We start from the raw sequence: 20,016 nt of genomic DNA, 5'->3' as shown, positions 1-20,016 counted from the left end.
CTATGCCCTTCTGTGACCCCCACAATTATTATATTTATTTTATTTTTAATTTTTTTTTTTGGGGGGGGGCAACTAGACCATATGCTTTGTCGCCCTATGATTTGTATGTACGCCCTTGGTGACGATCCTCACAGCTTGTCCTGAAAGACACGAGGCTTGCGGTGTCAGTGAGATTGAGGTGGGTTTCAGGGAGCACGAGATGGGTGTCGGGGAGTATGGGGTGGGTATCAGGGGGCATGGGGTGGGGGGCATGGGGTGTCAGGGAGTATGGGGTGGGTGTCAGGGGGCATGGGGTGAATGTCAGGGAGTATGGGGTGGGTGTCAGGGAGTATGGGGTGAGTGTCAGGGAGTATGGGGTGGGTGTCAGGGGGCATGGGGTGAGTGTCAGGGAGTATGGGGTGGGTGTCAGGGAGTATGGGGTGGGTGTCAGGGAGTATGGGGTGAGTGTCAGGGAGTATGGGGTGAGTGTCAGGGAGTATGGGGTGGGTGTCAGGGAGTATGGGGTGGGTGTCAGGGAGTATGGGGTGAGTGTCAGGGAGTATGGGGTGGGTGTCAGGGAGCATGGGGTGGGTGTCAGGGAGTATGGGGTGAGTGTCAGGGAGTATGGGGTGAGTGTCAGGGAGTATGGGGTGGGTGTCAGGGGGCATGGGGTGAGTGTCAGGGAGTATGGGGTGGGTGTCAGGGGGCATGGGGTGAGTGTCAGTGAGCTTAGTGTGGGTGTCAGGGCCCAGCCACAGTCTTTCCTCTTCTGCTCCCTGGATCACTAGTCTCAGACTGCTGCCACCTGCCCTCTGCTCTGGAATGTATAGTAGGAAGATCAGGCAGGAGACCTGAGGAGCTGCAGGACTACGACACTTAGGAGCTCAGTCCTGGCATACTGGGACTTGTAGTGACACAGCAGCTAGAGCTGGCTGAGTGTCATCACCCCCTGGGGTCTGCTTCCTTGTGCCAACCATAGCCCAAGTGTTAGAACAATATTATTGTGCCAACCATAGCCCACCTCTTTACACTGTGCAGACCTTTCACCTGATCCATAGGTGAAGCCCCCAGACTGCTGCCTGCCTGCACACTGATCTTCCTGCACCATGCACAGCAGGCAGCGAAGGGTTAACCATTACTGGCCAGCCTGGGTGCCGCCCCTTGTAACCACCCAGGGATCCCCGGCTGCAGAGAGTTGCTCTATTTTTAGAAACACGGACTCCAGGCTGCACCTACAGTCACTGTGTGAGTGTGATGAGGTGCAGCACATCCAGGCTCCAGCCGCAAATCAGTGCTGCACAGAGAAGCAGCAGCCATAACGCTCCATGTACAGGGAGACACGCTGCTGCTGGGGGATTTCTGGCCCCTGGACTGAGGGAGGAAGCTTTCAGCAAGACAGTGCAGGTCGGCAGTGATGGCAGCCTGTACTGTAATACTAATTACAGGCTGCGATCACTGCTATCACTGCAGATACTTACCCTGGACCCTCGCTCCCAGCAGCTTCTCCCCAACATCTTCGGTCATCGCAGCCCACAGCAAACAAAATGGCCGCGATCTCCTCTCACAGCTGTGACGTAGAAGCTCAGTGGGCGTGGCCAAGTCACAGCTGTGAGGCAGGAGATGGGGTCGGAGTCCGACTGCAGGCTCCTATGTACATGGCTGCCGTAAGTGAGGTGTGCAAGTGTCGTGCCCAGACACTTACACCCACACTAATGAAAATGGCGGCCTCCAGTGATGAATGTAAAAGGGAATAAATAAAAAAGTATGAAAGTAGTACATTTAGTTTTGTATTGAAAATAATTGATTATATAATCAATAATTATTAATACAAAAATTAAAATCACGGCACCCTCCCTTTAAGGCCCGTTTCACACACCCGCAAAGCACAAATTGCGCTTGGATCACAAAAATTTGCCATATCAGTGAGTCTCCTGGCTCTAGCTAACTGCCTCGTGTGCCTGTGACGCACTTGGCATAGGTCAGGAGACTCAGCGGTAGGACTGGTAGGATTACAATCTGAGAATGATCCATGCTTCATGGATGTGTGAAACTAGCTTAATGCTTTTATTTTGTATGCTCAATTAGTTATTTTTTTATTTCAGGATGCTAGGAGAATACCTTCAATCTCCTCTCCTTCAGCAATGGTGAGTGGATTATTGTGGAAATGGACAGTTATGATTCCAATTCAAAATGCTTAGTTATAGGGTTTGTCCACAAAAAATATTGCCTTTCTGCTAAAGTTCCTAAGCCCCTGTTTCAAGGAGTTTGTCTGAATAACACATGCATATAGCTGCTTCAGAGATAGACGACTTGAACTCTAGCTCCACCTATTTCCAGAGGTGCAATTCATTGCATATGTGTCCTTACGCCGGCTTGGCACGCTCCACAAAGAGAAACATTCCCACTTAGATGCCCAGTCAATGGCTTTTACCTAGCCAAATCAGATGTCTTGCCTTGCACTGAGGAGGGGTAAACGCCCTGAAACAGATGTCTGCAAATAGTTTCTGGTTTGGCCTCTTATCCTAAGTGAAGCGGCAAGGCTTGTGAAATATCAATATTGACTTTTTAGCATTGCTGCATCCAATAGGTGGTACTGTAGTTAAAGTCCTCTTCTTCTTTGAAGAGGCTATTTGCATACATAAATTCATAGAGGAGCAGTGCATGGCCTATAAGTCTCTACACGTCGTCTTGGCAATTTCCACAAGGAGAAACATTCCCCTTTAGACACAGAATAAGGCAGTCACAGATGCGTTCTAGCACTCTATATAATATCTATGGGACTGATAGAGATGGCTTACTAGTGCACATGCATCACCACCTCTTTGTTGAAACTAGCCTGATTCTGTGCCTTGGAAACCACTTTCTCTTGAAAAGTGTTTTTGTTTTTGTTTTTTTTAATATAACTGCTGCATTGATTCTCTAACAAAATGTCTGAAACCTATGTTTTTATTTGCTTTTTTTTCTGAACTGAATATCCTAACAAAAATGGGACATTTCCGGTGATTTATTTATTTCTTTTTTTTAGTAAACCCGCCTCTATTGAACAATAAAGAAAGGGTACATAGATTATTCTGCAACATTAGAAAAGATTTGACAAAAAGTTTTACAGTACTTTGAACATCAGACAGTGTATAACTATAACCAACTCCCCTCATAGCACAATATTATCAATCACATGATGTCTTCATTCTCGCGCCTGGCAAGATTCCCAGCCCCGCAGTGTGAATAAATCAGAAGAGACTACGGGGCGGGATCTCGGGCCGAGCGTACACGCATGCGCGAGAATGAAGACATCATGTGATGTCAGTGGAAGGGCAGCACTAACTGCACATGCCCGAGAAAAAAAAATTACAGTGCAGGCCCTGGGGACATAACTGAATGCTGAGGAGGCAGTGCCAAGGGGAAAGGAGGAAATGACTGACGGCTGGGAGGCGTTTGTGTCCTGGGAGGAAAGACATGCCCCGCTGACAAACTACAGGTATGGAGGGCAAATTATAAAAATGATTCTTTCAGCGGTGGAAGGGACCCCAAATAAAAGAGCCACCTTGACAGAATGCAGCATTAGGGCTGCACAAGATGGCTCTTTTAGTTACGAACACCTGGGGGGGGGGGCTGACAGGTTCCCTTTAATCAGATGGGCCTTGCCCACAAAGGACAGTTTTAAGGAATTTCCAGGATTGTATATCTGCAGAAATGAGGGGTCGAACATTGTTTATAAATATCATGGGGGTTTGAGGGTAGTAGACCCCAAGATAACGCAGGGAGTTCCTCCTCCACTGAAAGGGAAAGGCCACCGTTTCTGAGCAGTTTTGAAGATAACCAAAGCATGAGATTTGTCGTAATTTGGCGAAATCCCGAAATGGCTCCAAACTCGTTAAAGGCATCAATTATAGATGGAATGAATTCCTTAGGCTGTGTGCACACGTTCCGGATTTTTCGCTTTTTTTCCGCTATAAAACCACAAAAAAAAACGCATCCTATTAATAGAATGCAATCCGCAATTTTTGTGCACATGTTGCGTTTTTTCCGCTAAAAAAGTGCATTGTGGTAAAAATACGCAGCATGTTATTAATTTTGCGGATTTCCCACTATTTAATGCATTGGGAAGCTCCGGGAAAAAAAACGCGAAAAATCTGCACAAAAAACGCATGTGGATTTCCTGCAGAAAAAGTCTGGTTTTGTTCAGGAAATATCTGCAAATAATTCTGACGTGCACATAGCCTTAGGGTTGGCTATCATGAGTAAAATATCATCAGCAAATTTCAATGTTTTAAGTGTTTGTTGACCGATCCTAATGCCCCCAAAGGAAGGGATCATCTCCAGGTATCTCACCAAAAGGTCCAGGGAAATATTAAATAACAGAGGAGACAGGGGACATCCCTGCCTCGTACCCCTGAAAAAAAAAAAAAGGTTGATTGAATACCATTAAGCCAAATCGAAGACTGGGGGTTTGTATAAATTGTCCTTACAAAGCTGAAAAAGGTAAAGCCAAACAATCTACACTTAAGGGTTCGAATGAGGTGAGACCAAGACATTCGATCAAAGGCTTTATCAGCATGAAGGCTGACCAGTATATGCTGCTTGGCTTTAGCCTGGTAACTATGTATAATGGCAGCCAATGCCATCCTAATATTATAAGTGATAGACCGACCATGGAAAAAACCCGTTTGAGATGAGGTGAGAATATCAGGAAGTATAGACTGAAAGTCTGTTAGCCATGATCTTGGTAAGAAATTTAAAATCAACGTTTTTAAAAGGGAAATCGGACTGTACGAGGCAGGGAGAAGCGGGTCCTTGCCTAGCTTTAGCAACAAAGATATACACACTTCGTTGAATCGGTCAGGCATAGAACCCGAGTCAATAATATGATCAAAAAATTAAGGTGTAGAGTGAGTAAAGTTTGTAATATTTTATAGAATTCAGCCGATAACCCATCCGGGCTAGGTGCTTTAACCCCTTTCTGCCAGCTGACGGAATAGTACGTCAGCTGGCAGGACCTCCGCTTTGAGATGGGCTCCGGCGGTGAGCCCACCTCAAAGCAGCGACATGTCAGCTGTTTTGTACAGCTGACATGTGTGCGCAATGAGCGCGAGCGGAATCGCAATCCGCCCGCGCCCATTAACTAGTTAAATGCTGCTGTCAAGCGCTGACAGCGGCATTTAACTACCGCTCCCGGTCGCGTGGCCGGAAGTACTCGCACCGCTGACCCCCGTCACATGATCGGGGGTCATCGGTGCATTGCCATAACAACCAGAGGTCTCCTTGATGGCCGATTTCTTTGAGCGCCACCCTGTGGTCAGCGTTCAAATCAACCCTGCATTTCTGCTACATAGAGGTGATCTGTGCTTCACCTCTATGTAGCAGAGGTGATTGTGTAGTGCATGCTTCTCGCCTCCTATGGAGGCTATTGAAGCATGCCAAAATTTAAAAAAGAAAAAAAAAAGGGTTTAAAAATATAAAAAAAATATATAAAAGTTCAAATCACCCCCCTTTCGCCCCAATCAAAATAAAACAATAAAAAAAATCAAACCTACACATATTTGGTATCGCCGCGTTCAGAATCGCCCGATCTATCAATAAAAAGAAAGGATTAACCTGATCGCTAAATGGCGTAGCGAGAAAAAAATAACGCCAAAATTACATTTTTTTGGTAACCGCAACATTGCATTAAAATGCAATAACGGGCGATCAAAAGAATGTGTCTGCACCAAAATGGTATAATTAAAAACGCCATGTCGGCACGCAATAAACAAGCCCTCACCCGACCCCAGATCACGAAAAATAGATTTTTTTGCAAACTTTGGGTTTTTTTTACCACTTAGATAAGAGAACCTAGACATGTTTGGTGTCTATGAACTCGTAATGACCTGGAGAATCATAATGGCAGGTCAGTTTTAGCATTTGGTGAACATGGTAAAAAAGCCAAACAAAAAAACAAGTGTGAGATTGCACTTTTTTTGCAATTTCATCGCACTTGGAATTTTTTTCCAGTTTTCTGTTACATGGGATGGTAAAACCAATGGTATCATTCAAAAGTACATCTCGTCCCGCAAAAAATAAGCCCTCACATGGCTATATTGATGGAAAAATAAAGTTATGGCTCTGGGAAGGAGGGGAGCGAAAAACAAAAAAACGGAAAAAGCTCCAGGGGTGAAGGGGTTAAGCAACTTTGAATACTTGATGACTGATCCCACCTCCCCAGGAGAGATCGGCTGATTTTAATATTTCCCTTTGGGAAGCGGAAAGTTTTGGCGGAACAACCTTATGTAAAAATTTGTATCCATCCTCCCGGAAGTCTAGAGATGGGTCATAAAGGTCTGCGTAAAAATCTCTAAAAACCACACAGATTTGAGTCAGGTCATGGGTGATAGAGCCATCGGGTAATGCAATATTAGAGACTCTAGTAGCCGCTTTGAATGGCTTTGTTATGGATGCCAAAAGACGGACTGGTTTATTACCCCACTGAAAATATCGATTGCGTTGATGAGCTAACTGATTGTGTGCCTGTTCATGCAATAGGGTGTTTAAGTTTTGTTTAGCCGTAAGGTAAGCCTCTCTGAAGGAGGGAGTATTATGTAATTTAAAATATCTATATGATTGAGTAAGCCGGTCTAAGAGAGGACAACTTTTTCTTTTTTTCTGAGACACAGAGATATGTCCTCCTAGCACGGTCTTAGCAGTGGCCCAGAATAGATTGATATCGTCTAGGTGTTCCAGGTTATCCTCCATGAAAGTCTCCCACCAACCAGGCACTGGGTGACCTCTGTAAAGCCAGTGAGTTTCTTGAAAAAGAGGATATGTGGGCGTAAGCGGGTAATATGGGCTAATACCTTTCTGCGCTTTACTGGCGAATTAAGACCAGCCACATTCTAGGATAAAAGTTTGAGAGTCTATATTAATATGAGAAGCTAGATCATCGAAGATAGCCATGTTAGCCTATCCCACATGGAGGCCAAAAAGTAGAATTGGTAAAAAAAGGACAATTGAGCTAAGGTCTGTTCCAGCGAGCAAACCTTAATACCCAAATTAACCAAAAAGACTGTGCCAAAGGAAGGTAAACCCACAGAGAAGTCCTGAAACATGAGAAGGGAGTGACCATCATACTTCAACGGGGAGGCAGCTCGAAACGCCCGGACCTGTTGCATTTTGTCCTGGCAGTTGAGCAACGTAAAAATAACCGGTTCTGGGCGAGTTTTTGGATCAGAACGTTCAGGTCCAGTCCTGTGGGCTCGTTGGGCAAATTGAGTGCCCGCGAGAGCCAGGAGGAAGTAAAGTGATGAAGTTCTTTCACTGACTCAGGGATGCCAATGATCCGGAGATTGTTTCTACGACTCCGATTCTCCAAGTCATCGAATTTTTCCTGGAGCTGCTCTATTGCATGGTCTCTGTCCTTTACTTGAGCAGCGTAGGATTGTATGGTATCCTCCAAATCGGAAATCCACTGCTCTGCCACTGAGATTTTACTGGTGTGTTCAGTCAACTGGGATGTGGTTGTTTCCAGCGAGGATTGGAAAGACTGAAGTCTGGCGTCAATCACCGGCATAAGTTTCATTGTAATAGAAGTGGCAATGGCTTGCAGAGATTCCTCAGACATGGCGGTATTAGTGTGTTTTTTTAGGAGGAGATTTGGTAACCTGAACTCTGATTTTAACAGGTTTAGAGCTACTAGGGTTCACAAATTTATCCATGGGAGATGGAGAGAAGTATGTAGTCACAAGGTATGCATGTAAAAAGAGAGGGGGATACTACAGCAGAGATTTAGCTGAAGCAGCTTACATAGTCTATATAATAGGTTTAGACATCAGAGAAAGCCAAGTAGGATTAGATCCAAATTGTTTAGTAAATATGAACAATAGATTGGGGCCCAGCAACAAACAGGCACAAATACATCCCAGGTAGGGCCAGGGTCAACCGCAATACAGAGGGCGAGCCCCAATGGAGGGGGGCTTTATCCGTTATATATCCAAGTACGTGTAGGTAGGCAGTGTTGTAAAAAAAGCAGTAATCACTGAGTAGTTTTGACCTCTGGAAATAGCAGATACAAAGTTCACATCAGTAGCAGGCTCAGAAGCAGTGTTTGAGGCTCCATAACACCTTAAACCAACATCAGAGAGGTGAAGAAAACTTCAAATGGCAGCAGGGGCAGTAATGAGGTAGGAGAAATGCTAGCCCAGTGGACCTTGTATGAATCTCTGGTACAAACTAGACCTTCTGTTAAGATCGTAGGAACAGATGCTGCTCTGGTGTGCTACCTTCAGGAAAGGTGAGAGTGAGCTGGTTACAGTCCCACTAGTGATCAGAAGTGAGTGGGGTATATTTTCGTCACCACCATCGCCTGATGGCTGTGCTAGGAGCTGGGGATAGGGAACTATTTTAATGAGATGCAGGGATCTGTGGTGTGGTTGCAGTGTCCGGTCCTGCTGGGTTTCAAAGCCAATATCTCAGCTGTGCCAGCACGTAGAGGGTCACAGGTGGTTTTGGATTGCTCCACAGGCAGTTCTGAATGCACCCAAACAGGGTCCAAATGAGACCAGCTTCTTTTTGTTGAGTTATAGGTCACTTTCTCTGGTGTCCCCATGGAGCTCAGGAATCCTGCTTCCTACATGCCAGGACTGCTGGCCACACCCTGACATTTCCGATTTTGAGCCGAATCACAGATCAATGTCTACAATACAGATCTGTAAGTCAGTAAAATAAAATCGGACAGAACGCTGATGTTATCCGAACTGCATCCTAGTGCAGTCTGTTTTCACGATTGATGATAAAAGCTTGACTAAATGTTTCTTGCGCAAAATAAAAAAAAATAATGAAACTAATGGTTAAAACTTAATAACTGAGAAAAAATGCTGATGAAAATCCGTCTGTTCTGAGTTTGATGCAAATCACTGACATAAGAAACCCTAACTGGGTAAAAGGGAAGCATGTAAATCCGTTCTCCTTGGTTTAGAAAAAATACTAAAAGTAATTATGGTCTTTCTATAATGAGGTGTTCTGAAAGTGCTATTTTGACTGCAGTCCTGGAAAATTAACTTGAAATATTTGTTTTCTGTGCAGACCCCAGAAAATAGTGTTACTGATACTGCAGACAATTCATCCAAAAGGAAAAAGGTAAGACTTTAGGATATCATTTAATTATGAATACGTGGTAAAAATTGAATTGTTTTGTTTTTTTCCCTTTTCTTTTTAAGAAGGTTAGATTCCAACAAAAACTTACTTATCTGCGACACTGGTACTGAAGTCTTGCTTGGCTGGTTGCTTATTCCACAGTGGTGGGCATACTATAATTCTAGGGATTGGTGTGGTCTTAACGGCCACATCCCAATTTTATTGGGTATTTTTTTTTTTTTTTTTATTATTATTTTATATTAGTGATGTCAATGCATAAGAGTAATGAGGCTACAGGAGAAGAAACTTCACTTGCACACTAGAAGCCAGGGTATCAAACAAGGTGCCCACATTCATGATGGGCCCTAACCTTTCTTATTCAGTATATAATGTTTTTTACAAGAAACATTTGTTGATACATTCACACTTTGTAGGAGCAAGTCAGCTGGATCTATCTGAATGCTTTTAGTTAACATCCAAGAAATAATCCATGTCTTGCTGGACAACCACAGAAATATTGCAGTATCAGGTTTTTCAACGTAAGGCTACTTTCACACTAGCGTCGTGCACTGCACGTCGCTATGCGTCGTTTTATAGAAAAAACGCATCCTGCAAAAGTGCTTGCAGGATGCGTTTTTTCTCCATTGACTTGCATTAGCGATGCATTGCCACACGTCGCAACCGTCGTGCGACGGATGCGTCGGACCGTCGCCACCAAAAAACGTTGCTTGTAACGTTTTTTGGTGCGTCGTTCCCGTCTTTTCCGACCGCGCATGTGTGGCCGGAACTCCGCCCCCGCCTCCCCGCACCTCACAATGGGGCAGCGGATGCGTTGAAAAACAGCATCCGCTGCCCCCGTTGTGCGGCGCAGTCACTGCTAGCGTCGGTACGTCGCAACGACGCAATTCGTCGTGCGTCGTCCGACGCTAGTGTGAAAGTAGCTTTAACTAGTAAACAAACGTTGGGGTCTTTAGCTTTACCAGCTGGGTTTTCACTGTCCATGCAAATAACACTGCACTCTGACTAATGTTATTCACTGGGACTGTGCAGATGAGCGATTAAATTTTTTTTTTTTTTTTTTTTTTTTACTCTGACCGAATTTGCATGTAGAAAAAACACACTTGTTTCTTCCATAAATTGGATGATACTCAGCCATTCTAGTGTACGAGTGCGTAAAAGAAAATCTTATGCCATACAGTACAGAGCCAGATTAGAGCATCTGATTTTTTTACTGCTACATTGCAAACTGTAAATGGTCTTGTAAATGATTTATAGCTGCTACTGTAAAAAACAGATTTCATGAAGTTTTTACCTGAGTTTGTATGCAATTAGAAGTAAAGTTGTAGAGGGACTGAAGTGCACCTTTACTTCTACAGTTATTGCATATAAACTCAGGTAAAAACTTCAGTCTCCACACAGTCTTCTCTTCCTTTGCATTCTAAAACTGGGTTTTACCTTACTGCCCTTATGGATGCTTATTTACATCTGTAATACACCTGTATTGTGGTGCCAGTTGTGTCTTGGTTTGCTTTTCAGCTACTTTCAGATGCAATCTACTTGGCACCCTCCATCTGATACATATTGTGAATTGATTAGTTTTCTTTTGTGCAAAGCAAGATTACAAACAGCACAAATACTACTATCTATAAAAGTCACATACCCGCCTTATTTACGTATTTTTTTCTATGGTTCTGTTTAATATATATGTGATTATAATTTAAATTTGTTTCAATCTGTATATTATATTCATTCATCTTTCATTTATTAACCCCTTTCTGTCATCAGACGTACTATTCCGTCCATGTGGGGTGGGCCCTACTTCCCAAGTATGGAATAGTACGTCCAGCGCGATCGGCCGCGCTCACGGGGGGAGCGCGGCCGGCTGTCAGCTGACTATCGCAGCTGACATCCGGCACTATGTGCCAGGAGCGGTCACATACCGCCCCCGACACATTAACCCCTGGCACACTGCGATCAAACATGATCACAGTGTGCCGGCGGTATAGGGAAGCATTGCGCAGGGAGGGGGCTCCCTGCGGGCTTCCCTGAGACGATAGGTACAAGGCGATATGCTCACCTTGTACCGAGCGTCTCTTCCTTGCAGTCCCCGGATCCAAAATGGCTGCGGGGCTGCATCCGGGTCCTGCAGGGAGGTGGCTTCACAGCGCCTGCTCAGAGCAGGCGCCAGGAAGCCTCCCTGCTGTGCTGTGTGATCGCGATCTGTCACTTTACTGTGATTTCCCCCCCTGGGGCAAAGTAAAAATGTAAAAAAAAAAATAAAATAAAAATTCCTAAATAATAATAATAAAAAAATATTGTTCCAATAAATACATTCCTTTAGCTAAATAAAAATAAAAAAACAATAAAAATACACATATTTAGTATCGCCGCGTCCGTAACGACCCGACCTATAAAACTGTCCCACTAGTTAACCCCTTCAGTGAACACCGTAAAAAAAGGCAAAAAACAACGCTTTATTATCATACAAAAAGTGGAATAACATGCTATCAAAAAGACGGAAATAAATAACCATGGTACCGCTGAAAACGTCATCTTGTCCCGCAAAAAACGAGCCGCCATACAGCATCATCAGCGAAAAAATAAAAAAGTTAGTCCTCAAAATAAAGCGATGCAATAATAATTTTTTCTATAAAATAGTTTTTATCGGATAAAAGCGCCAAAACATAAAAAAATGATATAAATGAGGTATCACTGTAATCGTACTGACCTGAAGAATAAAACTGCTTTATCAATTTTACAAAACGTGGAACGGTATAAACGCCTCCCCCAAAAGAAATTCATGAATAGCTGTTTTTTTGTCATTCTGCCTCACAAAAATCGGAATAAAAAGCGATCAAAAAATGTCACGTGCTCGAAAATGTTACCAATAAAAACGTCAACTCGTCCCGCAAAAAACGAGACCTCACATGACTCTGTGGACCAAAATATTGAAAAATTATAGCACTCAAAATGTGGAAATGCAAAAAAACATTTTTTTGCAATAAAAAGCGTCTTTTAGTGCCAATCATAAAAATCCGCTAGAAAACCCGCTATAAATAGTAAATCAAACCCCCCCCCCCCTTCATCACCCCCTTAGTTACGAAAAATTAAAAAAATGTATTTTTACATTTTCCCATTAGGGTTGGAGCTAGGGTTGGAGCTAGTGTTAGGGTTAGGGCTAGTGTTAGGGTTAGGGCTAGTGTTAGGGTTAGGGCTAGTGTTAGGGTTAGGGCTAGTGTTAGGGTTAGGGCTAGTGTTAGGGTTAGGGCTAGTGTTAGGGTTAGGGCTAGTGTTAGGGTTAGGGCTAGTGTTAGGGTTAGGGCTAGTGTTAGGGTTAGGGCTAGTGTTAGGGTTAGGGCTAGTGTTAGGGTTAGGGCTAGTGTTAGGGTTAGGGCTAGTGTTAGGGTTAGGGCTAGTGTTAGGGTTAGGGCTAGTGTTAGGGTTAGGGCTAGTGTTAGGGTTAGGGCTAGTGTTAGGGTTAGGGCTAGTGTTAGGGTTAGGGCTAGGGTTGGGGCTAGGATTAGGGTTGGGGCTAAAGTTAGGGTTGGGGCTAAAGTTAGGGTTAGGGTTTGGATTACATTTACGGTTGGGATTAGGGTTAGGGGTGTGTCAGGGTTAGGGGTGTGGTTAGGGTTACAGTTGAGGTTAGGGGTGTGTTTGATTAGGGTTTCAGTTATAATTGGGGAGTTTCCACTGTTTAGGCACACCAGGGGGTCTCCAAATGCGACATTGCGTCCGATCTCAATTCCAGCCAATTCTGCGTTGAAAAAGTAAAACAGTGCTCCTTCCCTTCCGAGCTCTCCCGTGCTCACAAACGGGTGTACCCCAACATATGGGGTATCAGCGTACTCAGGACACATTGGACAACAACTTTTGGGGTTCAATTTACACTGTTTCCCTTGGAAAAATACATAACTGGGGGCTAAAAAATATTTTTTGTGGAAAAAAAAGAATTTTTATTTTCACGGCTCTGCGTTATAAACTAGTGAAACACTTGGGGGTTCAAAGCTCTCACAACACATCTAGATGAGTTCCTTAGGGGGTCTACTTTCCAAAATGGTGTCACTTGTGGGGGGTTTCAATGTTTAGGCACATCAGTGGCTCTCCAAACGCAACATGGCGTCCCATCTCAATTCCAGTCAATTTTGCATTGAAAAGTCAAATGGCGCTCCTTCCCTTCCGAACTCTGCCATGCGCCCAAACAGTGGTTTACCCCCACATATGAGGTATCAGCGTACTCAGGACAAATTGTACAACAACTTTTGGAGTGCAATTTCTTCTCTTACCCTTGGGAAAATAAAAAATTGGGGGCGAAAAGATCATTTTTGTGAAAAAATATGATTTTTTATTTTCACGGCTCTGCATTATAAACTTCTGTGAATCACTTAGTGGGTCAAAGTGCTCACCACACATCTAGATAAGTTCCTTAGGGGGTCTACTTTCCAAAATGGTGTCACTTGTGGGGGGTTTCAATGTTTAGTCACATCAGGGGCTCTCCAAACGCAACATGGCATCCCATCTGAATTCCAGTCAATTTTGCATTGAAAAGTCAAATGGCGCTCCTTCGATTCCGAGCTCTGCCATGCGCCCAAACAGTGGTTTACCCCCACATATGGGGTATCGGCGTACTCAGGACAAATTGTACAACAACTTTTGGAGTGCAATTTCTTCTCTTACCCTTGGGAAAATAAAAAATTGGGGGCGAAAAGATCATTTTTGTGAAAAAATATGATTTTTTATTTTCACGGCTCTGCATTATAAACTTCTGTGAATCACTTAGTGGGTCAAAGTGCTCACCACACATCTAGATAAGTTCCTTAGGGGGTCTACTTTCCAAAATGGTGTCACTTGTGGGGGGTTTCAATGTTTAGTCACATCAGGGGCTCTCCAAACGCAACATGGCATCCCATCTGAATTCCAGTCAATTTTGCATTGAAAAGTCAAATGGCGCTCCTTCGATTCCGAGCTCTGCCATGCGCCCAAACAGTGGTTTACCCCCACATATGGGGTATCGGCGTACTCAGGACAAATTGTACAACAACTTTTGGGGTCCATTTTCTCCTGTTATCCTTTTTAAAATAGAACAAATTTGAGCTGAAGTAAATTTTTTATGTTTAATCTGGTTTTTATTGAAAAGAACTTCAAAACAAACAAGGAACAAAGGATTCAACAACATAAAAAGTATTGAGTACAAAAAGAAATCTCATATACAACTGTATATCAAGACCTGTAACCAGCAAGTCCCGAAATAGTATAACTTTCAGGTCAAAATCATTTTCAATCAAGTCCAACAAGATCTGAAAAGAAAAAAAAAATCCATGGCGGATGTAGGTATCCCTTATCCAGGGAGACTGTAGGACCTTTGGTGATAGATATGAGGTATCCTCTGAAAGAGAGCGACCCAAACAAGAGGAGCCAGGTCACTCCAAGTAATAATGGTATAAACACGAACGGAAAGAATGAGACTAAGAAGAGGAATATGGGGGAGGAGAGAGGATGAAAATAAAAGGGGGGAGGGGGAGGAACCATGGAGTCTGATATAGAAGGGGGCAAGTTGCACCCCTATAATGACGTCCATCTAACCCGTTTTGTTCAATCTATCTTCCTTATGGCTTAGAAAAGAGGGATTGAAAGTCCTGAGAGTCCATAAACAAAATCCAAGGACTCCAGACCTGCAGATATTTCTCCATTGAACCGTTAACCTCAGCGGACAATTCCTCCATACTTTGAAGGCTGGTCATCTCCTTGACCCATTCAGACACACTAGGAGATTGGGAGGATTTCCAATGTCTCGGGATCACAGTGCGCGCCGCAGTTAAGCAGAATCTTAGGAGCCCCTTTTTCTCGAACCGAAACGAGCCCGGGAGGATAGATAATAAAGCCACCGGGGGGGGTGGGGGGGGGGGGGAGTTGGTCACCAAATGACCACCACTAATGGCTTGATAAGCGGAAAAGACAGAATCCCAAAATGGCTTAATAAGCTTACATCCCCACCAAATGTGTAGCATGGTACCTCTCTCTACTCCACAACGCCAGCACCTATTGGAGACGGAGGGAAAAGCGGCGTGTAAGACATCAGGACAGCGATACCACCTGGTGAGAATTTTGTAATTCTTTTCCTGTGTGGCACAGGCAATAGAGAATTTGTGACTATACGAACGCCTTCCTCCACTCCGCCTCCGATATGGCAACTCCCAACTCACCCTGCCACCTCTCCACATACTTGGGGAACTTGTCTTTGGTATTTTGGTTCAAAAGAGCATATATTAAGGAGACAGCATGTGCAGGCGGCGACCCGAACAGGAAAAGCTTTTCAAACGGCGTAGGAAGGGCGGAGTATGAGCCTGCGCCCTCTGGAGACGAGAGGAAGGATTTTAGTTAGAGGGAGGGGGCCCTTCTGATTGGTTGGAATACCTCCCAACGGCTGCACTGATTCGAAAGCGGGCATGGCCGAACCCTTGAGGACATGAAAGCATCTGGTATTGTCCCCTCTCTCCCACCCAAGAAAACGATCCCTCTCCACCCCCGGGGGAAACACCGGATTAGAGAAGAGAGGCGTAAGCGGTCCACTGCCTAAGGACAGAGAGCCTCTGCGGGTCTCCAGATCCCATCCTCTAAGTGTATCTTTAAGGAGGTCAGCTTCAGAACTGAATTGACCTCTACTTTTAGGGCTGATCCAGGGAAGGTTATGGAGTGGAATTGTAGAGCTAATTTGTTCTATTCCCACCCATTGTTTGTCTGAACTGTGGAACTGCCAGTCTAGCATGTGTGTCAATAGCGCTGCTCTGTGATACAATTTGAAATTCGGAAGACCCGCGCCCCCTGAGCCTTTGTGCCTATATAAAGTACCCATGCCGATCTGGGGACTACCACCCCCCCCACACAAATCTCGAGATGGCTGATTGGATTCTGGAAAAGAAAGAAGGAGGAGGAATTAGAGGAACTGTCTGGAAAATATACAGGAAACGAGGAAGTACATCCATTTTTATCGCATTTATACGGCCGAACCATGAGAGCTTCCGCTTATAGCTACCTAAGTCTTTCAAAGTCTTATCCAAAAGGGGTTGGAAGTTTAAAGAATATAGTTTAGTATGATCTGTCGGGATGGTTACTCCCAAGTATCTTAATGCTGTTTCCTGCCATTTAAAGGGAAAATTATCTAAGATGTTGAACTTCATCTCTAGATAAAGTTATATTAAGGGCCTCTGATTTAGAATAATTCACTTTAAAGTTACTAAGATGGTCCTGTGAGGGATCCTGATGACGCTGGGGTTGAGCCGGAGTGGGGTAGGGCGCGGGGAGATGGGAGGCAGAACTCATAAAACGGAACATAATACAACCTTGTCTGGTAAATATACTATAACTTACCACGAATTAAAGTGCAGTATCTCATTTCCCTTCCCACTTTCCCTCTTTTATGTCTCCCTATGTTCTTGTCTTGTCATATTTGTATTTTTGATTTTGAGTTAATATATGTATGGTTTTGCCACATTGTTCAGATTTAAGCTTATTGAACTCCCTTGCAAGGGAAACTGTTGTTCAATTGCTATGTTATTGAAAATAAAAATTATTGAAACTAAAGTTACTAAGATGGCCAAATGTCTCAAATTCTTTGACTATGGAGGGGAAGGAAATGCGAGGCTGTGATATAAACATGAGAAGGTCATCTGCATATAAGGCCGATTTACATTGACCTACCCCAACTGGAATACCGTGAATGCTGGGGTTCTTTCTAATGGCTATTGCCAGATGTTCCATTATCAATACATACAAGAGAGGGGACAGAGGACACCCCTGCCGTGTACCGTTGTTGATGTGGATAGGGGAGGACAGGAACCCATTAACCCTAACCCTAGCTGTAGGGCCTCTATATAGAGAGATAATCTTCTCAATAAATTTGGTGCCCAGGCCCAATTGATGCAAGGAAGCCGACATGAAGCTCCAACTGACCCGGTCGAAGGCCTTCTCTGCGTCAACCGAAAGCAAACACAATGGGAGTGATCTGTACCTCGCCCGAGCCATCAGGAGAAGAGTTTTATACGTATTATTTCTGGCCTCTCGGCCCTTGACAAACCCTACTTGATCTGTATGAATAACCCCGGGTAACAAAGGTGCCAACCTATTAGCCAGGGCCTTCGAAAATATTTTGATGTCCACATTAATCAGAGATGGGCCTATAATTGGAAATTAACAATGGATCTTTCCCTGGTTTTGGTAAAACGCTGATGTGGGCCTCCAGGGACTGGGGCACGAATGGGGATCCCTCTGACACAGAACTAAAGACTTTTGTTAGGAAAGGGACAAGCTGTTCGCTAAATACCTTATAAAATTTTGGTGTGAACCCATCAGGCCCTGGGCTCTTTCCCACAGGATTTGATTTAATAATGGCAGAAATCTCTTCCTCTGAAAAGTCCTCCTCCAGAGAGTCTGCGAGTTCAGGATGGACAGCTGGAAGGGCGTTTTGTCTGATATAGTCGTTTATTTTAAGTTGAAGAGATGAAGCTGACATGTCCCTGAATTGTCCCTTAATATTATAAAGGTCACTATAATAAGCTCAAAAGGATTCGGTAATTTGGGTTGGATCCTGTGTGCGCCCCCCCCCCCCCCCCCGATCTGCATGATTTGTGGGATAGAACTAGTGTCCTTTCTGGGATATAGCACCCTAGCCACTGCCCTGCCACATTTATCTGCATGTTCATACATAAATCGATAGAATCTGATTTTTTTACGGGAATATTTTTGATCCAGTAGGACCCTAAGCTCCTCCCTTGCTTTTAACAGGTCCGCGTACACAGAAGAGGATAAAGATTGTTTATGTGAGGATTCCAATGTATTAATCTGCTGGAGCAGACTGGAAATTAGAGAGGCCCTTTCTTTTTTTCAATCTAGAGCCATGCTTAATCAAAAGACTCCTTATAACACACTTAAGTGTTTCCCACTGGTTAGGAAGGGACGTCTGGTCACGTTCATGGATTCTAGAAATTCTGAGATAGACTTCCTAATCTCCAAAGTGCATAGAGGGTCTTTAAGTTATCGTTGAGACGCCATGTCCATGGTCAATGAAGGCCATTTGGTGGGATAAGATGGAGAAACACCGGAGCATGGTCCGACAAGGCAATGTGACAAATAGAAGCCTTGGCTTGCCAGGTCAGGGCATGCTGGCTAATTAACAGCATATCTATGCGGCTGTTTGAAGAGTGAGTCGGGGAGTAATACGTATAGTCCCTATCCGTAGGATGCAGGACTCTCCAGGCGTAGGTTCTGAATCCTACGTTTAAAAGCATTGATACGTCTACGGGGCAGGAAATGACGCTGAGATGAAGTATCCACCTCTGGATCAAGGGTAAAATTGAAGTCACCGCCTGCAATCACAGTCCCCTCCCTGAAATCCGACAGGAGCGACAGAATAGCGGAACAAGCTAAAGTCGGATCTTTATTGGGTAGGTACCAATTAGCTATTGTGAATACCATTGAGTTAATGCGAAGTTTTAGGAGAATGTACCTGCCTTCTGGGTCAATCCTAGAATCCAGGACTGAATGGACCAATGACTTATGTAGGGCTATTGAGACCCCTTTTGACTTTGAGTCGGGGTTAGGGCTGTGAAGCCAAGAGCAATAATATCGATCCTTCAGGGTGGGGAGACAGCCAGCCTTGAAATGAGTCTCTTGGAGCAGGAGGATGTGAGTCCGCTTTTTATGCATATCATACAAGATCTGGGACCTTTTCTGAGGGACATTCATCCCTCGGGCGTTGATGGATCCTATGTTAATCCGTTCCATGGTAATGGTAATGTACTTTATAAACAGAGGAGGAAAAGGGAGAGAAAGAAGAAAAAGAGAAGCAAGAAGAAAAAGGGGAAAAAAAGGAAAATAAACAAATTAAAAAAATAATAATTTATGGGAGGGGGAGGAACGAAGAAGGGACAGAAGCAGACACAGGAGTGAGTAGAGGGAAGAGAAAGGAAAATATCTGAAGTAAATTTTTTGTGTAAAAAAGTTAAATGTTCATTTTTATTTAAACATTCCAAAAATTCCTGTGAAACACCTGAAGGGTTAATAAACTTCTTGAATGTGGTTTTGAGCACCTTGAGGGGTGCAGTTTTTAGAATGGTGTCACACTTGGTTATTTTCTATCATATAGACCCCTCAAAATGACTTAAAATGCGATGTGGTCCCTAAAAAAAAAAAATGGTGTTGTAAAAATGAGAAATTGCTGGTCAACTTTTAACCCTTATAACTCCCTAACACAAAAAAATTTGGTTCCAAAATTCTGCTGATGTAAAGTAAGATATGTGGGAAATGTTACTTATTAAGTATTTTGTGTGACATATCTCTGTGATTTAATTGTATAAAAATTCAAATTTGGAAAATTGCTAAATTTTCAAAATTTTCGCCAAATTTCCGTTTTTTTCACAAATAAACGCAGGTAATATCAAAGAAATGTTACCACTATCATGAAGTACAATATGTCACGAGAAAACAATGTCAGAATCACCGGGATCCGTTGAAGGGTTCCAGAGTTCTAACCTCATAAAGGGACAGTGGTCAGAATTGTAAAAATTGGCCCGGTCATTAACGTGCAAACAACTCTTGGGGGTAAAGGGGTTAAGCACTTCTAACCCAAAGGAGTAAAAAAAAAATTAATTATAGAAATAGTATGTAATTACGTCCATATTTTATACCCATGTGTGAACACTGAATACTATAGTATTTACCTCGTAGCAAAATTTCACTTGAAAAGAACCTTTTCGGTCCCTCAATCTTTTTCTGCATCTTTCTTATTTTAACAGTTTTTAATTATATTTCAATAGATATTTATATTTTGAGACTTTTTGTGCAATACTCTTCCTTACCTATGGTCTATACATACCTGGGTTGAAGGTTGAAATTATAAGTAAAAGCAGTAGTGCATGTAAATAACATTAGGTACGT

The 20,016-nt window shown here is 43.5% G+C and overlaps 1 protein-coding gene across 1 annotated transcript in view; it reads left to right on the top strand.

Moving 5' to 3' along the window:
* NUP153 (nucleoporin 153) overlaps positions 1 to 20,016 on the top strand; it is a 92,273-nt gene that overhangs the window by 20,497 nt on the left and 51,760 nt on the right. Inside the window, exons 7-8 of the mRNA XM_077269942.1 lie at positions 2,082 to 2,123; positions 9,034 to 9,087. Coding sequence (XP_077126057.1) covers positions 2,082 to 2,123; positions 9,034 to 9,087 — 96 coding nt within the window. The remainder of the gene's footprint in view (positions 1 to 2,081; positions 2,124 to 9,033; positions 9,088 to 20,016) is intronic.

This window comes from Ranitomeya variabilis, chromosome 6 (genome assembly GCF_051348905.1).
Source record: "Ranitomeya variabilis isolate aRanVar5 chromosome 6, aRanVar5.hap1, whole genome shotgun sequence".
Lineage (NCBI taxonomy): Eukaryota > Metazoa > Chordata > Amphibia > Anura > Dendrobatidae > Ranitomeya > Ranitomeya variabilis.
This window is presented reverse-complemented; position numbering and strand designations above follow the sequence as displayed.